Source organism: Thunnus thynnus, chromosome 11 (genome assembly GCF_963924715.1).
Source record: "Thunnus thynnus chromosome 11, fThuThy2.1, whole genome shotgun sequence".
In the NCBI taxonomy this organism is placed as follows: Eukaryota; Metazoa; Chordata; class Actinopteri; order Scombriformes; family Scombridae; genus Thunnus; species Thunnus thynnus.
Genome location: NC_089527.1, coordinates 12,115,526 through 12,142,860, shown reverse-complemented (window position 1 = coordinate 12,142,860; position 27,335 = coordinate 12,115,526). Strand labels below are relative to the sequence as shown.

Genomic DNA, 27,335 nt, shown 5'->3' with positions numbered 1-27,335 from the left:
CATGCCGTGCTGTGGTTAGCCTATAGACTGTATAAAAATAAGGTTTAGCCGTGGTGTTTCTGGTTTTACAGCACTGTGCTGGGCAGGTGACAGGTGTGTTTACGGTCTTTGTCTGCTCTGAAAGACGTCACAGCACGGATATAAAGTCACACAGCTGATGGACTGTTAGCCTAGCATGCTAATTCTATGTAAACATATGGATGAGACCATATATGCTTACAGACCTCTGCAAACAGAAGCAGATGAAAGAGAAGGGGGAGTTAATAGATAATTAGAATAGTTATAATTAAAATTAAGATCAAATCAAACAGAGTTATGAGTGGAAAGTAATGTTCTTGCAACTGCATTTCTACTCAAATGTTGCTCAACCATGTCTTGTGATAGGCAACCTCAGTACACTTTAACAACAAATATTACTGAGACCACTACAGAAAATTGCAGATGAACATTTAATATCCAGGAATTAACATTATGGACACTACCACTGACTATCCCAGTAACAAATTGGCCACAATTTTGCACATTGACCATACACGGTCCAGCCGTATACTAGGTTTTGACCTATTCTTGTTAAGTGAGATGTAAGAGTCAGGGGTGGCACTGAAGAGCTAAGGTCATCCATTTATATCTAGAACTTGGAGTAACAGGATTTGCAATACTTTTATTGTGTGACTGTAATCTTTTTTTTCCCTCAAAAATAATCATATTATGGCTACTATAGTAACAACTGCATAAAATACTAACATATATAACACATCTACATGGAAAACAAATAGGTATTTCTGCAAATGCTTCCACTGATGCACATACTAATGATTCAAAAAATGCCCCCCTCTAATGTGTGGATGAACATTGAACAGTAAGTACAATGTTCGTCCAGTCTCATAATTATATATGTATATATGTAGAGGAAGAGACTCAGTGAATGAGGGGAAAACATTCACCCAATATGGAAATCCATGGGAAGCGACATCCATCCTTCTTTGCACTGCACAGTTTTTAATCCTGTGATTAAGTTTGTAATCTAAAGCTAATTCTCCCCTGGGCTCCAGTCTTTACAGTGACGCCCTCATAGCAAAGCCACACTGGGAATTTTACTGTAATTACAATCCGCCATCCTCAGTACTAGGGTCAAAACCAGCTGACATTATTTGAAAAGGATTTGTCATTTTCATCTCACAGTTTTCATCAAGTTTCATATGATGTCCATTTGTTTTTGCAGCCATAAGATAGATAGATGTTGACAGACAGATGTTGACAAAAGCTGGCAGGAGCCACAGAGATGAAGGGTAAACCTCAATAATGTCATAAAAAAGCACTCCTTATGATCAGCAGCAAACATTTTGTTGGCTTTAACTAAACTGTGCATGTTGTTGTTTATAAACCCTGGTGATTAACAATTAAACAGAGAGCTGTTTATCTCCTGCAGAGGCTGCTGCTGTCAAAGTCACAAAGAAGACATGCACGTAATTATGAGGATACTAACTGGCTAGCTAGTTAGCCGGCAAACTGTACAAATCATACCACAGTCGCTGTTTTCCACCCAGGAGTATTGTTGCTTCCACAAAAGTACAAAGCCCCTCTTTCATTTCATAGCCTCATAAGTTTCTTTCACTGACATTTCTTTCAAGTACCAGTGATACACTGTATTTAGTGACTTGTCAGATTCACAGGTAAGAGGCTAGCTGGCTGAGAGCGCAGCCTTCCCCACGTGTATTTCAGCAAATCTCGATGCATTTTATTAGTCACTTGTCATGAAAAACACGCTCACGTCGCAGACTCTGATCTAATCAACTTGCCCTGCATAAATTACTGGTTCCAGGTCATCAGGCCATGGGTTGTGTCAAACCCTTTGTTTGTTTAAATGTCAAAATGATGTCATTTTATTGCACATGAAACCCATACTTTTGTTAATTTGGGTGAACTAACCCTTTAAAGGCTTGAATGGCAGGTTTTACAACATTGTATGCATTGTGCTGGTGCTTAGACTTTACAGTAAATTTGGCATTAGTGTATTCATTATATATTCTTTGTGTATCCATCCCCAAATAAATACCCATTAGTAAATAACCTCATTAGCTCTGGTATTAACATTGAGTTGTGCTGTAGGCAGCTGCACAGTGATGCTACTGTATGCATTCACTTGTGTTGACAAGTCTGCTCATTTGTGTTGTATTGTAGACCAAATTTGTAAACTTTTTGAGATTCTATTAAACTATTATTATTATTATTATTATTATTATTGTTATACAAATAAAGGTGAAGTGGGCAGTAAGACTTTTACTGGATTGGTCAGAAGATCAATAAGGTGGACAAATGTGCATGAGTATTACAAATATTAGTCATATTTACATCACAGATAGAGCTGTGTTTAATTGCTTTAAACCTTCCAGGACATTCATGTGTTTTCTTTTTCTGCCACCTAAGAGGCTGAAAAAACAAATGCACCACTTCTGCCGCCTGAAACAGTGCAGTCACAAGAAAGCACTTTGTTTAGTCGAGTCAGAAGGGCAATTCTCAATTCACCTCAACGGTTAACTTTCTTCTTCTCTTACTGTTCTGTTATTGTTCTGTCATCGCTGGTCTCTGCACTTGTATTTTACTGAATGCAAAAACGGAACATTCTCTATTAGCAAGGTATGAACAAGGTTATATTCTGAGCCTATTTGTTTGGGAGTGTACATTCTCCTCCTTCTCTTTGTCCTCATAACGATGGAGTACTGATATTTCTTTTTATGGCTTATAGGGGGCGTTGGTCACAGCCTGCGCGGATGACACGCTACACTTGTGGAATCTCCGTCAGAGGCGGCCAGCTATCCTGCATTCACTCAAATTCAACAGAGAGAGGTAAGCATAAACTCCACTGAATAAAACACACACATCTGCACATACAGGTACTCACACCACACACCTTGCTCCAGTGATAGATGTGATTGTCCTAGGTCAGTATATTTTGTTCTACACAGGCAGTCAGGATTGAGCTCTCCAAAACAACACCAGCTAGTCCTGTATACATTTTGCAAATCTATTCTTCAGAGAGCTCTTTCAGAGATCACTGCGCAGTGTCCTCTGCACCAAAATACTGGCACCAGAAGACATCTACTCACAGTATGTACAAGACCGTCGGGTATATTCTGACCATTGGACCATCTCTCAGCTGCAGCATCAGCAGCGGTGAGAGTTCTCCCCCCATGAAGACGTATTTAATCAGTTCAATCTGGAAGACAGTGAAGCAGAGTGTTGACAGGATGAGACCTGCTCCTCTGTCCTGCCTCTTCCCTCTGCTCCTGACCCTCTCTCACCCTGTCTGATAAACTTGAGAGAGAGGCTTTCTCTTCCATCTCAATTGGCAATCCCCTCTGCCTTGTGGGACGCCACCCACTTGCACCACCACAGGCTGTGAGTGCTGACTTCCCAGTAGTTATTCGGCAGCTGAATCCATCTCCTCTGAAATGTTGCCACCTAAACTCTTGTGCCACATAAGCTAGTTTTCATGCGGCTGCTACAAACTGGCATCTGCAGAGAGAGCTGGTGAAATATTTTTAAAGATATACTTTACGGCATGCCAGTCGGCGTGTGCATGATTGAAGATGAGTTGAATCTAATTTTTCTGTTAGTATGGGTCCAATGTGTTAGTAATGCCAGGAGCTATGTCATGGGTCACGCTATTGTTGGGTTTGGCAGATGTGGCTGAGTGTCATTGTCCTCTGGCAATGACAGACCCCCCTTCTCCATGACAGTCCATATCTGACACCACCTGGGGGTCCCAGAGGTCAGAGGAGAGGTTGTTGCTTTGATGTTACTGCTTCCTAACAACTAAGGCCCTACCTGTGACACTATTGGACCATTGCAGAATCCTGGCTGATTAGTTGTAGGAGGGCCAGACCCAGTGAGTGTGACTGATGTAGTGGTAAGCGAGGACTCTTTGCTGTTTCCAAGCAAAGACAGCTCAATCTCTGCTCTCCACCATTAAAATTTAATGGCAAACAATAGCCTCTACATGCTGATGCTTGTTTTTGAAAACTATTTGTCTTCGTTCTTCCTTCACAAAGTAGGGAACCCCTTGGGCTTCTGCTGGTACACAGAAGTAAGTCAGTTGATGAAGACATCGCCTTAGCTAGTTTCAGTTGCTGTAATATTCTCAATGCCTTGCTTTAGGATTCTCAATCTCAATCCCTCCAGTAGTGGTGTGTGGTCCAAGGGTTAGAGACCCACTTCTATGTGATCAGCATTTAGTTTGTGAAGTCTGTGTAAAATAGAATAAACCTATACCCATATAGGTTATACCTATAGTTTTAGGTAGAGATATCTTACATCCTTCGTTTCCATACCACTAGATGCTCAACTTAAGTGGATGCAGTATACAGTGTTTTGGCTGGGTGTTCAAAGAGTTCATCTTGATTGGTGTATAGTGTTCCTGCAAGTTTGATTGCATAACAGTGCAATATTGTCTAGCCTATAGATCCCTGCAGCAATATATTCTCTGCATTCAAGAAATAAGCCTCACAGTATATAACATTCATTTGACTCTATGTCTTATGTATTAAAATTCACCCAAGGCAAAGTGAGATATTGCTCGCCTCAATATTTTTGATTTTTTTCCCCCCTCTCCTATACATTTCCTAACAGCGGAAGGTAGTTTTTTGTTGAGGAGTCATGGCACATGAAGCAAACCAGTAGTGGAGATATTGGTTTTAATTATTAGCATCAAGTTTCAAAACTTTGTTGAGTACCACACTGAACAAGTGATTTTTTTTTTTTGACCTTAGAGTTATAGCCATTTCCTTTTCAAAGAAAGGCCGTCCCGACACTCTCTTACCCATTTATGCCTCTAAGAAAGCTCAGACATGCTGGTGGAAATTGACTGAAGAAACCTTCAAACACAATGTAAGTGTCTTTGGAAGGAGGCATTCACAGTCTGGTCTTTCTTTTTTTTTCTCTGTTCATTCCATCTAAAAGCTTATTTTCACTGTATGGCACCTATGCCATGGGCAAGGTCATTAATCAATAAGACTACATTTCTTATGAATGTGATGGAATGTAATGTGCATTCAAAAAGCACATGAAGCACAATATCGTATTTTTCCACAAACTGTTCATAAAACTGCAGGGTCACAAGTGCTAATACATGTTTACTTTTGATGAGCACTAGTAATAGCAAGCTAAACCTTCTTGCTTTTGCAAGTCAAGAACTTCAGCTGAGTCAAAGGGCATGTTTTCTCTCTACTGAAACTTTCCATCACAAGAGAACAATAAGCTTTCTCCCTGAGACAGAAGAATGTCATGCCTGTTATAAAAAAAAAGCACATTATAACTCAACCAGGGGCTCTTTCAAAATGCAACACAGCCTTAAAGGATAATGAGCTGGAAGAGTTTGTGAAATCCATGTACTGTCTGCAAGTTGTTAAGGAAAGAACCTTGAGTCTCTGAAATGCAGTGACAGGGTTCAAGTCATTAGCAGCATGTGTTAGAACTACAGACATTGTTTTAGGATTTTTTTTTATCAAACTTTGTTCAAATCACACTGACTTCTAGAGAAAACGGAGGGATCCTGTACTCAAAAAACAAGAGGATGGCCGCTGCTGTCGTTAACATGCAGGGGTATTGATGTATGGATCGGATTTTGTTGCACTTATTGATAACACGCATTGTCGGCCTTGAGTAAAGATTAACCTTAAGTCTGTTCACTTCTCTGCTGTGGCTTTTCAGCTCTGCTGTCCGCTGTGTGTTTAAGTGTGTGTGTATGGAGCTCATCTCTGTCCTCATACAAACAGAACCCGACACAGAGAGCAGAGGAGAGGAAAGGAAGGCAGCGAAGTAAAAATCCCCATTCAGAGCGGGGTTTTGAGTCTTTAGTCCACTGTCAAGCCGGTGCATTATAGAACATAATTATTAGCTGAAATCCCATTATTGGAACAACAATAATTACATTTTCTTACACATAATAATAAAAATAATATAAATATATGTTATAAATGATACACAGTGCATCCTAATACCAATACCAAACCTGTCCATTTTTATATTTTAGATTCATAGCCCATCTCTTTGTGATGCACATGCCCACACAAATGGGCAGAGGTGAAGGACAGGAATAACGTTTTGCTTCTGAAGTGTTGAAAAACCTTTTCAGTCGTTTCTACCTGTCTTGTGGCGCGATGAGGTAGGAGGCAGAACCACTCGCTCTTAGCGGCAGAGCGGTGAATCATGTTTAAAGTTAAAAGGAGAAAAAGGGCATCATGAATCATCCGTCAGAGGCAGGGTAGTGACTTGCCATTTAGCTCTGTGTCTCTAGGCTGAACCTCGGACAATTAGCGCCTTAACACCCCCTCAGAATCCGCCCAAAAACAAATGTATGAATCATTGGGAGAGATGGAAAGAATTGTTTTGTGATAACTGTCAATCAGCAACTCATGCCTGCCACCCCTCCTCGTCTGTCATGCCGTTGTCAAAAAAATATAGAAACTTTCCCTGCGAAACAAAATGTGCATTACGATACACAAAACACTGGACACTCAGTTTTGTGTGCATTTAAGACCCATTTGAGCTAATGCAGTCATCTGATTTTGATTTATACAACATGACATTTCTTTGCTGATATATAGAGTCTTCATAGAATTCCTTAAGCGGTTGTGCCACATCTCATGCAGAACAGATGGCAAGGTCGCCAGTTCCCTAGATGATGTCGCCAATTCAATTAATCTCTACATCTGTTTACTTCATTAAGGGTATTTGCTCCTCAGCTGGTCTTGCAGTGGCCGGTCAACTGCCGGCTAGACCCATGTCTCATCCTGTCCTCTTTGATTGATAATTATAAGACCAGATGATGGTGCCTGGTCTGACTGTCTGGAGTCAAAACCACGCCTCTGACTTTCCCCAAATTGCCCTCTGGATCTATATTCATCACTACTTACCTCCTTCTCCTTGCAGTCATCTTCTCAGCCTTTCTTTCATTGATTTTGGTCTCCCTAAAACCTTGTCCTTTATTTCTTCTTTTTGTGACATTTTAGTTTATTGGTAAACTCATAATGGAGGTAATAGACTCCAAAGAGATTTTTCTGAAGACTCACAAAGTTAAAGGATCACTTTACTTACTACACGCAAGTTTGTGAGAAGGTTTAGATTGCTTTTTATGTTAAAAAATTAGTCCTAATGATCCAGAAAGGTCAATTAGAAAGCTTCCTCAAACAAAGACATAGTAGAGTGTATAATCCTCTGTTGCTCGCATAGGACTTCTGCCCACCCTGCCAGTTTGAATATTGTCATCTCCCCAAGCCCCTAAAATCCTTATTGAATTGTCTGCCATCTCATTTGTCTTCTATCTAATAATCCTGCCTCTTGCTGGGCGGGTAGATATAAGGCTGGAGCCCACTGATCCCCCGGTCTTTACAAGGTAATCAGCATGGGCGGGAGGGACTTCGTGTGTGCTGATTTTATTCTGTTGTTAAGGTGCTTACAAAGGTGATGGATACTAATGCCTGTGTATTGATAGTTCAAGCACCCTTGCATCACATCATTATTTTTACATCTCATATAATTACCTTTCTTGGCTTTATGGTTATTAATTGATTTGCGAATAACAAAAATAATTGAATCTTATATTATTCAAGGCTTTTAACAGAGGAGTAGTGAGTTTATGTGAAATGGTGAACCAGTTTGGTCTGTAGTGCCTACAGTACAGTATGTCTGCAGACTACTGTGTAATGTAACTACACATACAGAAAAACTTCAGGCTTCTACTTCTGACAATTGTTGTGAAGAGCTCTTTGAATAACTATTTATACCAGCTCAGAGTGAGCTTATAGGCTGAGTGCAAAAGTTGCCTTAAAAGAGAAAAGCATGAGTAGCACCATAAAGGTCAGGAGGAGCGGGTGTAGGCGATAATACCCATATGTTAGACACTACTTGGTGGAGGAAAAATGATTTTCGCATTCCTGTCGAGCACTAAATTAAACCATAATTCAGAATGAGTCAGTCCATGACTTTCATGAATGAGTCATGGCATGACTGCTGTGGAAAAAGGCAGTTATTACCATTGAACGTTAATTTAAGATTATTTTTATGACAGTGACATGCTAGGTACAGTCTGCCATGTACCATGTACAATACAGATTGAAAATTGCAGGATACACTGTCCAATAATTGGTCCATTGAATAAAAGCTTCCTGCGTCCGGTTTCTTAGATTGAGTAATTGTCCCCATAATTGATTCTACAAAAAGACATATCTCAGATCCGTACAATTTTACAATAGTGAAAATAAGAACATGTCACTCCAACTGAAACAGATAAAGGTCAATGGCTCTATATACAATAGTCCAAGAATACACTATTTATCCACACTGTATAGAAACACTCACACTCACATACATATCATGCAGTGACTTCTTTGTGACTGTTCAGATTCTAATTCCCAGTCTCTTTCCTCCTTTGTCTCTTGTTTTTCAGGATCACGTTTTGCCACCTTCCCTTTCAGAGTAAATGGCTGTACGTGGGGACGGAGCGCGGAAACACACACATCGTCAACATCGAGTCCTTCATATTGTCGGGATATGTCATCATGTGGAATAAGGCCATTGAACTGTGAGTTGCTAGTGCTTCAAACAATGACATACATGACTCACATGAAAAAAAAAATCATTAATACATGTTAATTGGTAACTTTAATTTGATCATCCCTATTTCCTGGTTCAAATAAGTAAAGAATGTTTCACTGATAATTTGCTTTTACTACTGAAGCGCCTTTGATGCGTAATTCACAGGATCATTATCTGATTAGCTAGTTAGAACAGGTTATTGACATGTTGTTGTGCAGCACATAACCTGTAACCTGTAAACAAAAACTACCAAATCAAGTGTCCTTAAACTCTAAGAAAAAAAAGATTTTTAATATGAGTTTTAACATTAATATATTTCACAGTGTGTCACAGACAGACTGTGTGCATTGCATCAACAAAATGTATCCTTCTTTTGTGGTAATATTGTCATTTGGCAGTAAGCATTTACAGTGTATTATAACATCTCACATTTGGGTGGAATATTACAGAAGCCTTTATTAATTTGTTGGCCTGCACTTTTTTTTGTTGTAAGTGTTGGCTGTTTAGCTGACATACACTGCAGATTGACAACTTAAAGCACTGACAAGTACACAAATGGTGTTCAGTTGCTTTGTATGCCCTTTGTTTCTCTTCAGTTCACCCACCTACGCCGTTACTCTGGTGATACCCTGACAAATCCCCTGCTGCAGTGTCAGTCACAAGTCACTTACATACCAAGCCATCTTGTTGCCTTGTGACAGCCCAAACTATAGTGAGCAGTCATAACATTGATGTGTGTGTGTGTGGGAGGGCTGTCTGCCAATCACTGAAAAAGTCTCAGAGGATAAGAGGCTGAGTGTTTGTGAGTCAACAGTGAGGACCTCCCATTTTCCTCCACATCACATCTGAACTGAACTTCTGAAGGTTCTTGTTTTGAATAGTAAATGGGTCTAAGTGCTTTTACGCTACGAGCCATATTCACCCATTCACATGCTGATGGAAGGCTGCCATGCAAAGTGCCAATCTGCGCATCAGAAGGATCTAATCATTCATACACCAATGGCAAAGCCATGTGGAGCAATTTGGGGTTCAGTGTCTTGCCCAAGGACACTTCAACACATGGACTGCAGGAGCCGGGAATCGAACCGCCGATCTTCTGATTAGCGGATGACCCGCTCTACCTCCTGAGCCATGGCTGCTTTGATATTTCTTGTTTGTTCATCATGTAATGACTTTTTAAACAAGCATGTAACACATAATTTATGATACATTTAAAGGGGTTTGTGTGGTGCCGGCCCCTAACATCATTAGGATATTATTACACATTTATGAAATATAACATTAAATTTCAGTTAAAAAGAGCAGAGGCTCTAATTTTAGGCCGGATGTGACATCATGACTCTCTATGCTGTAGTTCTTTAGACTGGTTTTTCCCTAATAGTTAAGCCTGTTCATATAGTTTTTACACAGGCAGAGAATAAATCCAGTTAGTCTTTTCTTTGCTTTTTTTTTAGCACCTCTGCTGACCAGTTTCCTGGGGGAAACTCTGAGGTTAGCACATTGTTGCACGTCTTGTTCCTGCCTGCTTCGGCATAGCAGGAATCAAGCCCCTAGTAACAGTTAATTCTCTGTTATTAGAGCTGCAATGAGACTTATATAACACGTTATTCTTAATATAAAGTCAGAGACCCACAATCAACAGATCATGGTATAATTTATTTGTAGTGTGTTTTGACTTTTTCTTATTCACTGTGTTCAGTCAGAAATATAGTTATCTGAGCAGTCTTTACAGTATTCTGATTAATGCATTGACTTTAAATTCAATTCCAGACTCAAATTTGAAAGCCTGGCGAACGCCCTAAAAACAAAAGGGGGGAGTTTAACATTACTGTTTTAACTTGATATGATATGTCCAGTTTACTTGCATATTTAGTGCTTTAAGAAGTCGGATAACATTGTCATCTGACCTGTGAAAGGACAGTTCACTAAGCTACTAGAATGTGGGTTGTAACTATGCTGACTAAAGTCAGTAGAATACACCACCAGCTCAACAATAAGCCTCTGTATAATATTCTGTTTCAGCATTATACAGTATTTTCTAACCGTCAGCACTCTGTACCTTTCTGAAGTTGAGTTCACAAAGAGTTGAACTAGCAGAGAAGGAATCTTCTCTCATCAACATAGCGACTGGGGAGTTTCATAGTTTGGCTGAGGAGGTTTTCCACTCGACATGAATAGGGATTGAGGGTACTTTCTGTTTTTCCTGCGGTGGAACATTGAGTGAGCAAGGGAGAACTAATCCACTCTTTCCACTGTGTACAAACAGCAGAGTGTGAGTCACAGTTGGCGTGTGTATGTGTTTACACTTCTATTTGCATTTGTGTCCTCACAGTATTTGTTTATGTGACAGCCGTTCACAGATGCATTAATTTAATACAAACCAAAATATGCTCTCTTGAAAAGAATCTGTTATAGTAACAATTCAACTGGGGCCACTGGTCCCAAACAGGAGGGCCGGGCTTTCATTGAAATTCAAATGGGTTTGCAACATATTTAATTCACAATTTCATCTTCAAGAGATTTATTCCAAAATGAGATATAAAAATGACTCAAGGAGCAATGGGAAAACACAGAGGCCCGGTACACACACTGCTGCAGTTCTTGGATCCCTGTGATGAACAAAATTGTGTTTACGCCTGGCATCATGTCAGCCGAAATCAACATTGACATGTTTGGCTATTTCTGCTATTAAGATTAGAAAATAAACAGAGAGGTCTCAACATCAGCCAAGACAAGGTTAAAAATGTAAATACATTGATATAGCAGCAGCAGAGACTTGACAAAGATAGATGCTTACCATCCAGATGGCTCGAATATCTTCTCTAAATGTTTCTGTCATCGAAACCCACGGGACAGGAAGAAATACTTGATATAATGTAACTTGATATAGGTTTGGGCTCTCACATGACTTTTGAAAAACCAGCTTTTTTGCCTGAAGGCTAAAAAATGCTTCCCCAGGCAAATAAGAAAGGGTTGGAGACATTTGGATAGCAGTTTATTTTATACTTACACATAAAACTTCTTTTCTCTTTCTAATATTCTTACTGAAAGGTATTAGATCAACCAGTCAGTCTGTTTGACCTGCAAGTCCACAGGATGGATTGAGATTTGTGAGGTGTGTGCATCAGCTCCTCTGCAAGCCTCCTGCGACCTGTGTACCCAGAGGACCCTTCTCTGTGGGGCTTGGCAGAGATGTTAACGAGTAATTTCACTGAGACTTAGTTTCAGTAGAACACCGGTTTCAGTCCGAGCTCTGGTACAATTACTGTAGTAGACTGAGCATGCACAAGTTCTGACCAATGTAGCAGACTAAGTGAAGGTCACCTACTGCTGTAAAGCTTATAAACCGCAGTAACTTGTCTCTTTCTATGGTATTTTGAGGTCACATAGCTGGTGAGCACCATTTCTCTGCACTGCTAAAGCTGGCAAGCACAAAACTAATCGTTATGGATTTCTCTTGAAGCAAGGTGAATAACCATATTAGTGGCATATTATTGGTCTGGCTCCTAAAAATCTGTTTGGAATTTATTAAATAATCTGTTTCCATAGAGAGGAGTGCGAGAGAAAACTGTCATCCCACTGATGCTAGACTCCTCTGGTTCACACAACCCAGCAATGTCATTTGCTCCAGTTTCATACTTGATGGATACCAGACCAAATAGACTCATGTTAACTGGTGTGGACTATGTGGTTTGAGGAACCTGACTGAGCCAAGAAAGAGTCTTCTATGCATCCAATGTACTTTCAGCTCTGTACAAAGGTAACAAAATCTGCCTCACAGCACCTCTAAAGCTCAATAATTAACTTGTTATATCTTATAATGATACTTTTACTTTTATCACCCAAATCTGCAGCTCCCCTCAGATTTACGGAGCTTTATAGCGAGTTTCAGCTCATTGTTTAGCTGTCCAGCCTGCAAATTGTCTTGGTTCACTGTCACTATGGAACATTTAGTAGTTAAAGAGCCATACATTTTCCTTAGAAGTTAGAAGAGACAAAAACAGAGAGTGAATATTGGACTCACATTCACAAAGTGGCCAGAAACATAACTCCAAATAAAAGATGTTGCCGCTCCATAAATGCTGGATAAGTTTGCCATATCAATTTAAAAGGTGATGACATGTCAGTGTCATATTCATAACTTGTTTCCTCTTCCCCCAAGTGAACAAAAAACAGTTACTGCAGGGTTAATCTGTATAATAACTGAAGTGTAAAAAAAACAAAAACAATGTTTGCTTGTTTGTGACCTTGTCAGTTGAAAGGAAAACCTCATCAGGAGTCAGTGAGTCAGTAACTCTCCTCAATCCATATATTGGTCTCCTCAGTAGCAAGCCTTTGCCCTCAGTTACAGCCCTCTCTGTCTCAGATTCAATAACTGCTATGAACTTTTCTTCTCCAACAACTTAATAACTCAATAAACTCAAAAAGAACTTAGTGTCATTCATGGCACACTGTGTCCACATGCGTATGGGTTTACTGATGCACAACAAAAGGTCTGAGGTCAAAAGTTTATATACATGTTACGTCAGAAAGTGTATTTCAGCTAGCTCAGTGTATTATTTGTTCTGGATGGCTGGTGTAGCAAGATTAGCGCTTGGCATTCACCCATTCTGGCACTGCAGTGATTGGACAGGTGTTGTGTATTGCGGATGGCTTGTTGATACCTTTAGCTTTTTACTACTTAAGCTGCTAAATAGAAAGGTTTTGAGAGCTTACTGTGGTTTGCTGTTTTTATCGCCCACCAGCAGCAGGCATAACTAAACGGGCCCATATTGAACGTGTCAGTCACACTTTACCTCAGTTTTCCAGATCAGCTCACATTTCAGCCACTATGTTAAAAGCATCCTGATTGTTGCCGGTAGGTTTGGTTCCTTGCCGGTGATCAAGTGGTCAATGTCAGGTTGGGCACAGAGATGCAGTGAGCAATGGGAATATAGTGAGTTAGCTGCAAGTTTTGGTTTCATTAACTGTACTAATGTATGACATTCCCGGCCTCTGTGCATTTGTGTCATTTGTCAAAATCCAAATATTGATAGATGATGGGCTTCTCTGAGTTCAGGATCGCAACACATTTTGCAGGTAAAAAATAAACATGCTATATTTTTCTTTTGATAATGTTGCAGTAGAGGGTACAAAAGGTGGTGACTGTGACATTGTGGTTATCTTTTTGTACTTAATTATCTCTCTGGATAACCTATTTCTACCTACCTTCTTAATGCACCAAACAGATATGTAAAAGAAACACACAATGAAAAGTACACTGTAATTTTTGCATCACTATAGAGACATACTTTACTGTAGATGTAACGGTCAATTTGCCAAAGTCTTTTTTTGTTGTTTCTGAATCCATGTGCATTCATGTTTTCAGTTTTCAATTTTCAACAGTTATTCTGAGATCACTTATATCTCTTTGAATGAATAGTTGAATTTAGCAGGGTGTTTGTATATGTGTGACTTGAACGGGTACAGTAAATCATATACTCAGCCCTTCCGTGTCCTTTCTGAACAGGGTGTAAAGGTTTTCTTACCGTCTAGTTACACGGCATTACTGTTTTACCCATCTCTCCTGACTCTTATCTTTCCTTCTTGTCCTAGATCAACTAAAACTCATCCAGGACCTGTGGTTCATTTGAGCGACAGCCCGAAGGATGAAGGCAAGGTGAGTAGGCAGATAAAAGAAACACCAGCGACACCTCCTAGTTTTCCTCAAGCACCAGCCCTAATGTTACCACAGTCTACAAAATTGAGGCTCTCTCATTTTTCCCACTTTTCTGCTCCTTTTTCTCTGTCATGTAGGCCTATTTATCCTCCATCCTCCCTCTGTGTTTCCTGTATCTTAACCCTTTATTTCTATGTTTTTTGTCTTTCTATCTTGCTTTCTTTCCTTTATATTGCTCACATTTGCTCTCTGAAAAGACAGAAATCTTTCTTCATGTATTCCTCCTGTTGCTGCTCTTGTGTCCGTTCTCTCTGTCCCTCAGCTTTTCACATATATAAACAAAAAAAAAGAGGTGTGAGGAACCAGATAATATCCTTTGAGAAAAGTTGAGGTTTTTTTTCAGGGTCAGTGTGCAGTCAAATTGGTAGCAAAAGAGGAAGGTGGAGGTTGCTGTAAAAGAGAGGTCACTCAAAAGTATATTGATTTTCCCAATGGATTTCACTGCCTCCGGGTGAAACCAGACTTGACAAGCTGTGAAGACATAAAAACGAGACACAGACTTACAGCTGCCATCACACTGCAAGATGGTGTTATGTGTAGCATTTTAGAAAAAAATAACTTTGTGGGAAATGGTGTAACTACCCTTAAAGAATTGAATCTTCACTTTTAGGATGCAATGGCCAAGACACATGAGAATATGTTTTTATTTTCCAAAGCTTTTCCATTTTGATTCTGATTTTTACTTCATGTTGTGATAAGTAAATAGCCTGCAATACCAACTTCCCTTGTATTACTAAGAAAGTGTTGAGGAAATGATTATACCTGGCAATGGGGGAAATAGACATCAGTGCTAGAAAAATAATTTCTAATCACCAACGCTCCACAAGAAACTACATTCAGGTAATGATGAACGTTGTTTTAAATGATACAGGAACTTTTTCTGGACATCATTCGAAAATTAATTTCAGGGTACTGTATAAAATGGTTAAATTTCAGGCATCAGCGATCACTTGCACACTGTTTGAGAAATAACCAAAATGCGAAAAGCCAAATATGATGACACTCAAATGTTCTTTTTCATTAAAGCAAAGACAAAGAGCATATTTGTCAAGAGATAGAAACAGTTGACACTAACAAGTGATTTCCAGTGACAGATTTTATAGACTCCCCAGCCTAAAGTATTAAAGGATGAGTTTAATTTTGTTTTGTTTTTTTATACTGCTCCCTTCTACTCAAAATGGTTTAATAGGGTTTTGTCTAGCGGACTGACTGAGACATGATTTGTCACAGCAGGAAAAGCACAGGTGTAACTGATAATATTATGTGACTCAGCATGCACCATAACAGGCCCCAGGAAACATCTCATCTAAAATGAACATAGCCATTATTAATGTTAGTATTAACTATGCTTTTGCTTTTCCTGCAGTGACATTTAAATCCATTAAACAACAGCTTTTTGAAAAATTATCTTAACCACAAGCGCATGTCATAATAATATATTTTTCAGTTAATTTACTGTTTAAATTTGAAGACATTGTAGATTTATTCCTTGCATCCCACAAGTTCTTCAGTGCCCATTAGGGAAACACTGACATGTGGGTTAAAATTACAAATTCCTTAAGCTTAGGGGACCTTCGTCATCATGGCTACAATAATAACCACATGACTAAGTTTATGGGAGAACAGTGCTGGAAACGAGAAACGAATAGCAAACCCATCCATCCACCCCGACCTCCTCTGTGCACGGACTTTGTGGCTGTATAATAATGTCACATGATTTCCTCCTTCGTTTCCGTCATAATTACTATGGGCGCTGTAGGGCTTCTGTCACTTGCACGACTGTTCCTGTTGTTTTTCCTTGGAGGACACTCTCTTTGCATGTCAAAGTAGATCTGCATCCACATAACACATGCCTTTGAGGATGTATAGTGTGTGTGTTCATGCAGCTGTTCATCTTACCTGTTGGGTACTGTTGGTAAAGCTTCAGGGTTGCAGAATTTGATGCAGGCTTTTTTCCACCTGACCTGCCCTCTACTTCCCCATCTTCTGATTTGAGATGTCACACAGTTCCTCTCGGCAGGAGAGCTGTTTCCTCCTTTCTGTCTTAAAGCTGTGCTCCTCCAGCATCACTCCCCGTCTCCTCTGATCTGATTTTGTCGACTCTGCCCTCCACTCTTATCCTGCATTGCGTTGTCTGTGTGCATGTATGGTTGTGTGTGGCTGTGTTTGTGTTTTCTATTGTATGTGCATGTGTATTAAGTTTGCCACTGATGTGGATGAGAAGACATGTACAGGGGATTGTGTGTGTTTTTTTGAGTGTTTTTTTGCATTCTTTATGTACTTGTGTGCATGTTTAATCATTAAACCTATATGTTTGTGGTTAACTGTCAATATACAGTATACTGTACGTAGATGAAAACAACCAATTTTAGCGAATATCTGAGACAGCCAATATTGTCACCATAAGATCCATGCAGTGCTGAAGTAAATTGCCTACATGCTGAGGCTGTGCACTCACAGTGGAAATCCTCCCTCCCAGTCCACACTTACCACAGAAGTCTTTGTCATTAGAAACAACATCTGAAGAAAGGAACTGAAGGCTTAATAGAGGGATAGAGAGACAGACTAGGAGGAATAGGAAAAGCCTTTTGGGTAGAAACAGGAAAAATGGCTCGCTTACATTACAGCAAAGCGTGCAATTAAACGACGCTGGTACTGTATGTGCTTGCTTTATCGTATTTCAGGCTATTGAAAATATCTTCTTTCAACACATCATTATTTTAAATCCTTTTTACCTCCCTCTGTAGCTGCTTATCGGGTTTGAGAGTGGGACGATTGTACAGTGGGACCTCAGGGTCAAGAAAGCCGACTTCAGAATCTACTACGATGAGGTGAGTTCCGCTATGCAGAAAATAACATTTTCTAAAAATGTCTGTGAAATTAGAGGGGGCATTTTGTGTGGCTTTTAGAGGTCATAGAGTTCATACAGATTTGATATGATTCAATTTTATTTTGGCTATCTCTGTGCTCTCAACAAAAATTAGTCGTGTTTGCACAGCGGGGCTGCATGATTGAACAAAGTGAACATTTAAATGTCACACCACTTCTGCTCAGAGTGATAACTCAGGGTTTACTGTGACATTTTCCTCTGTATCGAAAGTAATTCAGGTGATTTTTGTGTATACAATAGAAACAGGAACTACTAGTAGCCAAAGCAGCATGACATTTCATGATAGAGAGGTGCCAAAACTTCAACAAATCAGCTAAAAACATGGAGCTGTAGATTGTTAAATATTCAGACATTTAACAAGGTTCATCCTCAATAACTTTTCATTAGTTTTCACCTTGTGCTGCTCAATGCAGGATAGGCTTGACTGATGTTCCACAGGTGTTATTTTTACGTCATGATCTGACATTGAATCCTGCACGGCGCCTTGTGTGACATGACAGAAAACAGAAAGTGAAGAGATGAAAACTCAAAAGTGGAGGGGATTTTTCAGACTTTTGTCAATAGCTCTTTCCATTTTCTTTCTTTCTTTCATGGACAATTGAAACCTCATCCCAGTGCATGTACAACCTCCTTTAAAAAAAAACCCAATATAGTCCAATTTTGGATTCTTATCGTAGACACTTCAAACCAATTTTATTTTCATCAGGGCCTCTTCCCATTAAATACACAACCACTTCCATTTTTTAAAGTGAATCATGCAGTTTGGCCCAAAGCAACAGAGTCATATTTTTTCACTAACCTCCGGTTCTATTTCCACTATTCATTTTCACTCAGCTTTTATTTAGACTCACTTTAGACTTTTTTTCTGTTTTTGAAGGTGGGGTTCAAATGCAAATAATGTTTTATTATTTGATCAATTCAGGTTCATGGTTAAAATGATTATGTTAATATATACAGTATATTGTTCTCATCATACCTACAAAATATAATATATGGCAGTAGAAAGCAATTAACTGCAAAACATAAAGCTGACTAGACAATGTCTAACAACTTGCGGTATAAGGTATGCCCACATACAATAAAATGTAAAATATTTTTGTGACATGACCAGACACAGATAGTGCTTTGCATTTAACTCCTAAGTATCCAGTATAAAAAATAAGAAGCATAGATCAGTTTAAATAGCAAAGAAAAAAGCTCCTCCCTATGTAAATTCATATTGGGGCCTCTGTCTGAGCCTTCAAATTTTGTCCAATATTTGGACTCTCAATGAAACGGAGAGCAACTTTCATCTTTAAGCAGCATCAATATTTTTTTATTATTATTATTATGAACTAGCATCTTGCTATCAAGATGTATATTTCACTGCCTGTTTCTCTGCCAACCAATTACTGCTTTTTGAACAAGAAGCTGCAATTAAAGGACCCAGGCAGGCTCATACAAGTCCAAGCTGCCCCTCACAGCTCACACAGCACTATCAGCTGAAACAGGTGAAAACTACAGTGTTATGTGTGTTATTATTTCATTCCCCCCAAAAATAGTGTTCTCACTGTGAGGGGGATCGTTTTATATAATGTGTATGCAGCATGGTGCCTGCAGTGCTATTAGTTACCATGTAAAACTGTAATGAATAGGAGATATTATTTTAAATATATTTAAAGAGAGAGCACCATAAATAGCTGATCCACTGTATAATAATAGTATAATGCAATTTATGGTTTCATGTAGTTGCAAAAGTGATTACAGTGATTATAAAATTAAAATTGTACCATCTGTTTGAGAATTTTCCTTACAGACACACACAGACACACATCTGTCTATTTTAATCTGTTTTTTAACCCCTGTGGTTTCAAACCCAATTTGCCCCTCAGACATTTTCACTTCATGGCACTGATCCTCCTTATCCGCTGCAGCCGAGCTCTCATCTCCTGTCCCATCTCTTGTGAAGAGTCACATCCTGCTCACATTCATTAATGTGGTTTTCATGTGCATCACATCCAGCATAGCATGGCAGCTCTGTCTCACACCTCTTCAGACGAGTACGAAAAACCAACACCGGTTATAATTCACAAACGCACAAGGGTGGAAGTACTGAATTACAGCTACTCTTACTGGTGTAAATGAAAAGCTGTATAATTGTACTGATGATGTCGAGTAACAAGTTACATTTGGCTGTAGTGTTGTATTTTATTTGGCTGTGTTATATATTTTGCATCCATTATGTTGTACACCTTTTTTTTCTTTTTTTCTTCAAAAGCACCGTACCAAATCAATCATATGTACAGTGTGTGAAGAAAACTGTAATTTGCAACTGTAGTAGTCTAGTTATGGAAGCTTCAAGCAACCTATAACCTTTGTAATCTTATGGGATGTTCCATGTACTCCAATTAATACAATTATAGTCACATTTGTCCAAGAAGAATGATTAAACTACTGCAGCTAATGAGAGCAAAGTTCCAACAGAGGTCTCTACGGACCTTTAACCTTGGACTGGCATACTAAAGTGGGGTAAATAGAGTTTAAACTGATTACGCTATTAAACTAATTTCCACTCTGCCTTCAAAAGTCCTCTGCTTTCTGTGAAAACCTTTGACCTTGGCGGTATCCCAGTTGTAAGCTGACTCATGTCGGATATGCCAAAAGTAAAACTATCAAGCATTCGTATGGGTGGTTTATATGGTTGACTGGGTGCATAATGCAGAGCCACGGACACAAAGACATGCAGAAATATGACACTGTTTGAATTCCATCTCCAATTGCTCAAGTGTGCACATGTGGTCTGTTCTCCTGTGGTGTGCTGCAGGCAAGGTGAAAATAATCTCAGTTGTTTCTAGCTTTCTTTCACATTACTCCCAGTGACCTCTCCTACTCTGGCTTGAGTCATCCCTCTGAGTTTGGGAACATTGCTATGTCAGTGGTGGGTGATGGTGTGAAAAAGGCACTAAAACTGCATCGAAATGACAGAAAGAGAGGGGGGGGTTATCATTTAGGCATGTGTAAATGGGTAGACACCGGGTTGTTTGACAGATCATGTGGGAGGTGGACAATGGGCTTAGCAGACAATAGCAGATATGAAGTGAATTCAAGGTAACAGAAGGAAAGAAAGGTTCATGAACGTCGTTACAGTTTTGTAATTTGCTATTTTGGCTTGAAAATGACCTTTTTTATCTTCATAGCTAAAGTAGTTCCACTTGTGCATCACTGAGCAGTACAGGACAGAAAGTCCTATACTGCTTTCAAATCTAGAAAGCTACCATTGAGTCATAAATATTAATTTACAATCTATCAAAGACCCAGATGTGTTGCTATTTTATGCTATAGTACATTGAGTAAAAATGTTGCTTGTGGTCCCTTATGGTTTCTCCCTTTCCATATAGAAAGCACACAGATCTGTCAGATGAAAGGCATCTGAATATACTTGCTAAAGTCCAACAGACTGTGGGGCAAATGACAATATTTAAAACATAAAATAAATCTTATATACAAACCTTGATTATTCCTGGAACTCTTTTATAAAACAGTTGTGACAAATATACAGAGTGGCTGAAGGGTATTTTGACAAACTATGTAATGATGGCACTGTTTAATGAGTTTTTTTTTCTGCCATATGTATCATGTATTTTATCAGCCATACAATATACTGTATGCTGATACCAATACATTGGTGATAAGCCAACATCGTAAACATCAAAGAGCTATAATATCTGCTTTCTTTCATATTTTACTAAAGTCAGCTGTGTAACTGTGTGCATAAGGATATTGCCAATTGTCATTTTTGCTGTCATATTTGGATGAAAGCATGAATTGCAAACCATCCTTTGAAAAAAAAAACTGTAAATTCATCCTTTGCTCAAACATTTTTTTGAAGGATTTATTTCCATTTCTGTTCCGATGTGTTTTTGACATCTGCACAACAACTGAAATGAATATTAAACATTTGAAACTCATCTCAAACATTTTGAAATAGACATGAAATGTTTGTAAATATATCCACTCCCTCTTGATGCAGGCCATCCATTCAGTCGGCTGGCATCATGAAGGGAAGCAGTTCATGTGCAGTCACTCAGACGGCAGCCTGACCCTTTGGAACCTCAGAAACACCACCAAGCCATTCCAGGTCACCTTTCCTCACGGTGAGAAATAAAACTCAAGAGTACGGTTTTAAAAAATTTTTTAAAAAGAATGAAACTTTGATGATCCCGAGCTTGGAAAACCAGATCCTTGTACTGTTGAGTAATACAGCTGATGAAAGTAGAACACACTGTAAACAAGGATAAAGTTGATATAATGGATTTATTGTAGAATTGAATAATGCTATACAGGATGTCAGTGGGATTCAAGTCTAAATTCAGACTGAAAACAGCCCATTCGAGTTGAGTTCAAGGACAGTTACAGGACAAGCTTTATGTTTATTTTAGTTCTGAGCTGTAAAATTTAAACTGTTGGTATTTTATGTGAGAATAAAACATTAGACAGATGGAGGCTGTTTTCTGCAAATTAAAACATTACATAGCAGTGTGAGCACTACAATATGCAAAATATTTTAGGGATGTCATTTTTTAGACATGAAACAGACAGACACAGTCGATAAACTCAGTGATGTGTGACTGTGTTGCCCAAATGCAAGCTGTGTAGAGTGTTTTTTTTCCTAAATGTAACCAGCCATAAAATGTTCAAACCACACTCATTGTCAGATGTCTGCACATTGAGAATGTATGACCAAGTAAATTCAATAATCAAAGTGATTGTAATGTGTCAGCCGGTGAAATATTTGGTTTTCAGGTAAGACTACTTGAACACTGGTTTGGTTAAATGACTTTCACACCTTGTGTATCTATATACTCTTCTTCTGTCTAGTCCTCCTTCTTTTTCTTTCCCACTCTGTACTCGCAGAGCATCTAGACCTTGCAGTCCGTCCTCACAAGAAAAATGACAGTATAGGTCGAAAATTCAGCTGGCAAAACAATCTATAGTTACATTTGCACCATCGAGTGATATAGTAATAGCCATAGTAATTCAGCATAGCAGTTCAGATGACGTCGATATAAGGTGAAAAATTTTCATATCCAGAGGTGGCGGATTGGGTGGATGGTTAGATAGATAGATGGCAAAAAGTGGACTTAGCTGCAGGAGACCGCTGTTTGCTTCCCGTTTCAAACCAGAAGTAATCATTTTAACCCAAACCGTGATATTTCTCGAACCCTAACAAGTGTTTTTTGTCCCTAAACCTAACCAGACCTGAACCACAGTATTGTCACACCATAAAATATCATTATTTTATTTATTACTAGCAATAGAGGCAGCATATTAAAATACTGTCTTATAGGTTCTGGAAATGCTCCTATGAGTCATTCCGGAGGGCAGTTACAATCGACTTATGTGGTCATTTCATTATGAGGATGTCTTGAACCTTGTCAGATCACTGGCAATGAATAGTCTCTTGCTGTGTGTTGTAATCTCAGGCAAAATCCCAAAACAGGAATGCAAGAGTGAAGGACGTGGGCGATAAATTTTAGGGACAGAGCAAGAGGCCCGATGATGTCATGAAATGCCAGGAAATTGTTTATGTGCTAGATATTTGTCAGATATTTGGTATTACTCACAGGGTGAAAGTGACAGGAAGTGGAAGGGAGAGGACAGAGGGAGCTGAAAACGAGTGCAGGTGAACTAAGAATATGAAAAAGAAGAGAAATGAAGAGTAAACATGGCGTCTCCTGGGAATGAAACAGTCTTTCTAAATCAATTAACTAATTTTGGCAAGACACTGCAGGTCAAGCGTCACACCGACACACCCATCGACATCTATGTTGATTTGTCATCTTATTAAAATACCTTCACATTCGCTCACATTCGTGTGGTTCTGTGCGCTCTGCTTCCTGCTGTGCTTGCTGGACGCTGCTGTCACTGGTTGTGCTGTTTGTTGTGCTCAGATGTCATGCTGTGATCTAGAGGTAGACCAGAGGCCCAGCTGTCCACCTCAGCCTAAACCTGCTGTCTGCTGACACCATGAAATAACCGTATAACCAATGCATACCCCACTAACAACACTGACAATGACACAGCCATACCATTAATCCAGCCTCACATTATTTTTTGTATTGTGTGCTTTTAGACACACTAATTTGTTCTTTATCATGTCAATTAATCAGCATCATATCATTTGATTTAGTTAATCAGCATAGAGTGTACAGAAGAGTAATGTTTGTTAAACCTGTCTGTGTTTTTGAGCATTACGAAGGAAGTAATAGCTTAACCAAGAATGGTGAGTCTGTACCATTTAAAGGTTGATATTTACAGTAAAAAAAAAAAAAAACAGACACAAGGGATATTTTTGCTCCATGTGAAAATGAAAAACATTATTCCAAAGCACCTACTGAGAAAACAGTTTAAAATTGAGTTTATCTAAAGCCACCAGCTCCCCTCTAATGTTGACTCATGCTTGCTGCTCCTGTGTAATGAATTGAAGCATGGTGCCACTCTGTGTTGGGGTACACACCATCAGCCAAGTCAAATTGTATTACTCTCTCTATGCTAGGTGTCATCAGCGTACCTGATGAGAATAATAAGTCATTCACCAGAAAGTAAATCTAAATTGGTTAAATATCCAATATAGCAGTAATGTTGTTATTAAAACACAAGAACAGCTGGAAATGTATTCAAGGTTTCACGTCAATCTAACTTGCGGCATGGGAGATACTATATATATATATATGTCACTTTAGTTTTAGCACGCTCTTTGTTTCTCAGTCATTGTTTTGTGTCTTTGAGAGACAAATAAACCAAACAGTTATCATCACACTAATGGAAGTGAAATGTTCCATAACCTGAAGGGAAAAGGAGAAGACTGATGGCTGCAAGGTGACAGAACAAGACAGACTGAGAGATTCAGACGAGAACAAAGACATTTATCTAAAAGAAGGGCTATAACTCATCAGACAGACACATGTGCAGAATTTTAAAATCAACAGGGTAAAAAAAAATAACATGAGGTGAGATGGGAATTAACAATAAACACCCTGTTTGTCATTCTGTTGTACCCCAGATGATGATGATGACTCTTCTTTCATATGTGGCCTCGTTTACAGATTACATAGTAAATAACAGACTGTGTACACAATAACTGATATGTAACAATAAAAATGGACTATGTTACGTTTAAATCTTATTAGAACTGTGAGTTTGTCTGATATCAAAGCATTATTAGCGGGATTTGCCATTTACTCTTTTTTTTTCTGCTGTTCCTTCTTCTTCTCTCTGCTCTCACCTGATTTGACATTTCAGTGTGTGTTGTAATCCTGTACCTTTGAGCCTGATCAGTGATGATAAGGTACTGTTACCCAGAGCTTTGGCTGCAAAACAACTTGAAAACAGCTTAAAACCACCTGAACAAAAAGTGGCAAGCTACGTACGTACTATATGTGTAGGAAAGATAATTTTGCCCAGATTGCATTTCATATTGATACAGTTTCTATACCAAATATTTGCAAACTTTTCACTGCTCAACTCAAAATATCTATTCTTAATATGTCTGAAAAACATTCACTGTCAATATATTTAATGTGTTTCCTATAATATCCATCCCTGGCACCTAAAGCATGATTACTGTGTCTACAAAGCTGACTTAAAACACAGGACCGAGGCTCTTGACTTAACCAAACTGTGATCTTTTCCCAACTTCAACCAAGTGTCGAGCTGCCTACGCCTTACAACATGTGGGATGCAGAACGGCCTCTGCTTTTCACACCCACCATCCACTCTAAGCACTTTAGTGCAACCTCAGTGCAACGATTATTTTTCCTTGCATTCGAGTTTTTCCTGTTTTTTTGGATGAATGGTTGGTTTTATTTGCACTAATCACAGAGCCAAAATATCTGCTTTTAGAGAAAAAGTAGTGTGTTAAGAAATATTCCTCTCCATTCCACTGTGTTGAGACATAAAATACAGGTTGAAACTGCCGCTGCAATACTAATAGATGCAGCACAGATGTGTTATGGACTAGCAGTTGGCTTATTGAAAACTTTTTATTTGTTCATTTGTTGTTAGAGGATCTAGCAAAAGGGCTATTATTGAAATTGCTGTATTCCGTTTTATGAAAGCAGGAACAATCAAAGTCTCACAGTTTAGAAATTTTATTCCTTCCATGCTCTCTTCATTTGTTCAGAAATTGCTGGGCTTTTGTTCAGAGCGATATCCCCTTGAGGTAAACCCAAGGCCCCACTGCCTTCCAGTTCAGAAACTTCCTCTTTCGTATATCAAAGGCAACATCATTTCATTATGTAAATCAGGAGAAAAATAACTTTCTTTAATGTGTTAACTCTGATAATGGTCTCGGAAAGGAGGAATAGGAAGCACAGTACACAGGAATCAGAAAGTGAAGTGGAAAGTGGGAACAAAAACACTTTTTAGTGTTTGCCAAGTAGAGTTCATGAAACTATGTCATGGTCAGTTTTATAAAGACACCTATTAGTGTCCGTTAAGGCTTACATTACATTGTGTTTATAGCTGTACAGGAAAAGGATGTGAGCTTGGAGTCATGCACTGGTTCAGTGAATACGGTATGGAGATTGTTATCCTGAATAAAGTAAATAGCTTGAAATGGGAAAAGGAGATTAACAAGATGCACAATGACAGTTGTATACAAATACAGTTTCCGCTTTGTTGGTTCATATTATGAAATGTTGTTGGCTTTGCTCCTCAAGGCCACTCTCCATAATTCATGTAACTCAAGTTGCAGCAGTTGTGCTTTGCATTTTCTCCTCTTGTAAATATTTGTACTTACAGTGTGCTTATGATCTAGTAAATTGAATTGTCACACCAAAGAGGAACTGATATCAGTCTAATGTTACACAACTGCTGACATGCCAAAAAGTGTGTATTAGTGTGAATAGAGCTAAGATGATAGAAAAGACCTCAAGATGTTTACAGTAAACTGTGATATTTTCTTGAAATATTGTTTTTTGTTGATAATAATTATAATAAATATAATAATAATAATATTGCCCTTTCTTCTAATTCAGGAAAGATACAAAAGGATGGGAGGAAGGAGTCGTGTAAACCGATACTCAAAGTTGAGTACAAGACCTCAAGGAGCAGGCGAGTGCATTTTAAACAAATATCAGATCCAGATTTCCTGATTTCAAGTCTTAAGTTTCCTGATTATGCGAAATTATGATTTGAATACAATCATGGCAAGTCTTGGATTTATTCTGTGGTGATATATTAATGTAGTGTATTAAAAAGGTTGCTTATGACAACTTGACCCCACCTGTTGATTATCAAAAAACACCAACAGAAGTAAATTAAAGAATCCCCAAACAAATATATTTAATTTAATATAATATTCAGTTAATATTTGATATATTTAGTGTATGAATATAAGCATAGGTAGAAACTCATTGAGCCATTCCACAGTATGTCAGATGAAAACAGCAAATTGGCTTCCAGCTGGTTGATTATAACTCTTGGTGTACTTTCTGGAGGACAAGCACTAATAATAATAATAATTAAACACATGCATTTTATTTGACTGGATAGATTAACTGACTGACTTTGGCTGGTCAGTTTCAACTATTAGCATTGAGACAGACTAACTGACTGTTCTCCTTCCACAACAGCGAGCCTTTTGTCATCTTCTCTGGGGGTCTTTCTTACGACAAGGCAGGACGGCGGCCAACATTAACCATTATGCACGGCAAGGCCATCACTGTGCTGGAGATGGACTATCCTATAGTAGAGTTCATGGCCCTCTGTGAGACTCCTTACAACAACGGTGAGTGCATAAAAACAAATAACGGCAAACATGTTACATGTGTTCAAAATTCACCTCAATGTGGTTTTTATTTGGTTTGAAAGGGCAGGTTAATGTAAAAACATTTTCTCACTATATACACACTTTGTACACTACCACTACATTATATGTGTGGTAGCAGCATCTAGCCATGCAGGAAAAAATAGATAAAAATCAACACACAAACCAAAAAGAGAAAAAAAACAAATACACAAACAACAGTCATCTAATAAGAAGGAAGATAACTTTTAACCCAGAGAATATCTTAATGTTGTGAGGTCAAGGTATAACAGTAGGAAGCACTCATCTCAAGAAATCATAATGATTTTTAACTAACGATGCTG

At 38.7% G+C, this 27,335-nt stretch overlaps 1 protein-coding gene across 3 annotated transcripts in view; it reads left to right on the top strand.

Moving 5' to 3' along the window:
- The window catches only part of stxbp5l (syntaxin binding protein 5L), a 160,974-nt gene that overhangs the window by 85,938 nt on the left and 47,701 nt on the right, over positions 1-27,335 (top strand). For all 3 annotated transcript variants that reach the window (XM_067603186.1, XM_067603185.1, XM_067603187.1), the window contains exons 4-10: positions 2,747-2,847; positions 8,447-8,581; positions 14,191-14,254; positions 17,062-17,145; positions 21,214-21,337; positions 26,222-26,297; positions 26,819-26,973. In XM_067603186.1, the coding sequence (XP_067459287.1) occupies positions 2,747-2,847; positions 8,447-8,581; positions 14,191-14,254; positions 17,062-17,145; positions 21,214-21,337; positions 26,222-26,297; positions 26,819-26,973 (739 nt within the window). The remainder of the gene's footprint in view (positions 1-2,746; positions 2,848-8,446; positions 8,582-14,190; positions 14,255-17,061; positions 17,146-21,213; positions 21,338-26,221; positions 26,298-26,818; positions 26,974-27,335) is intronic.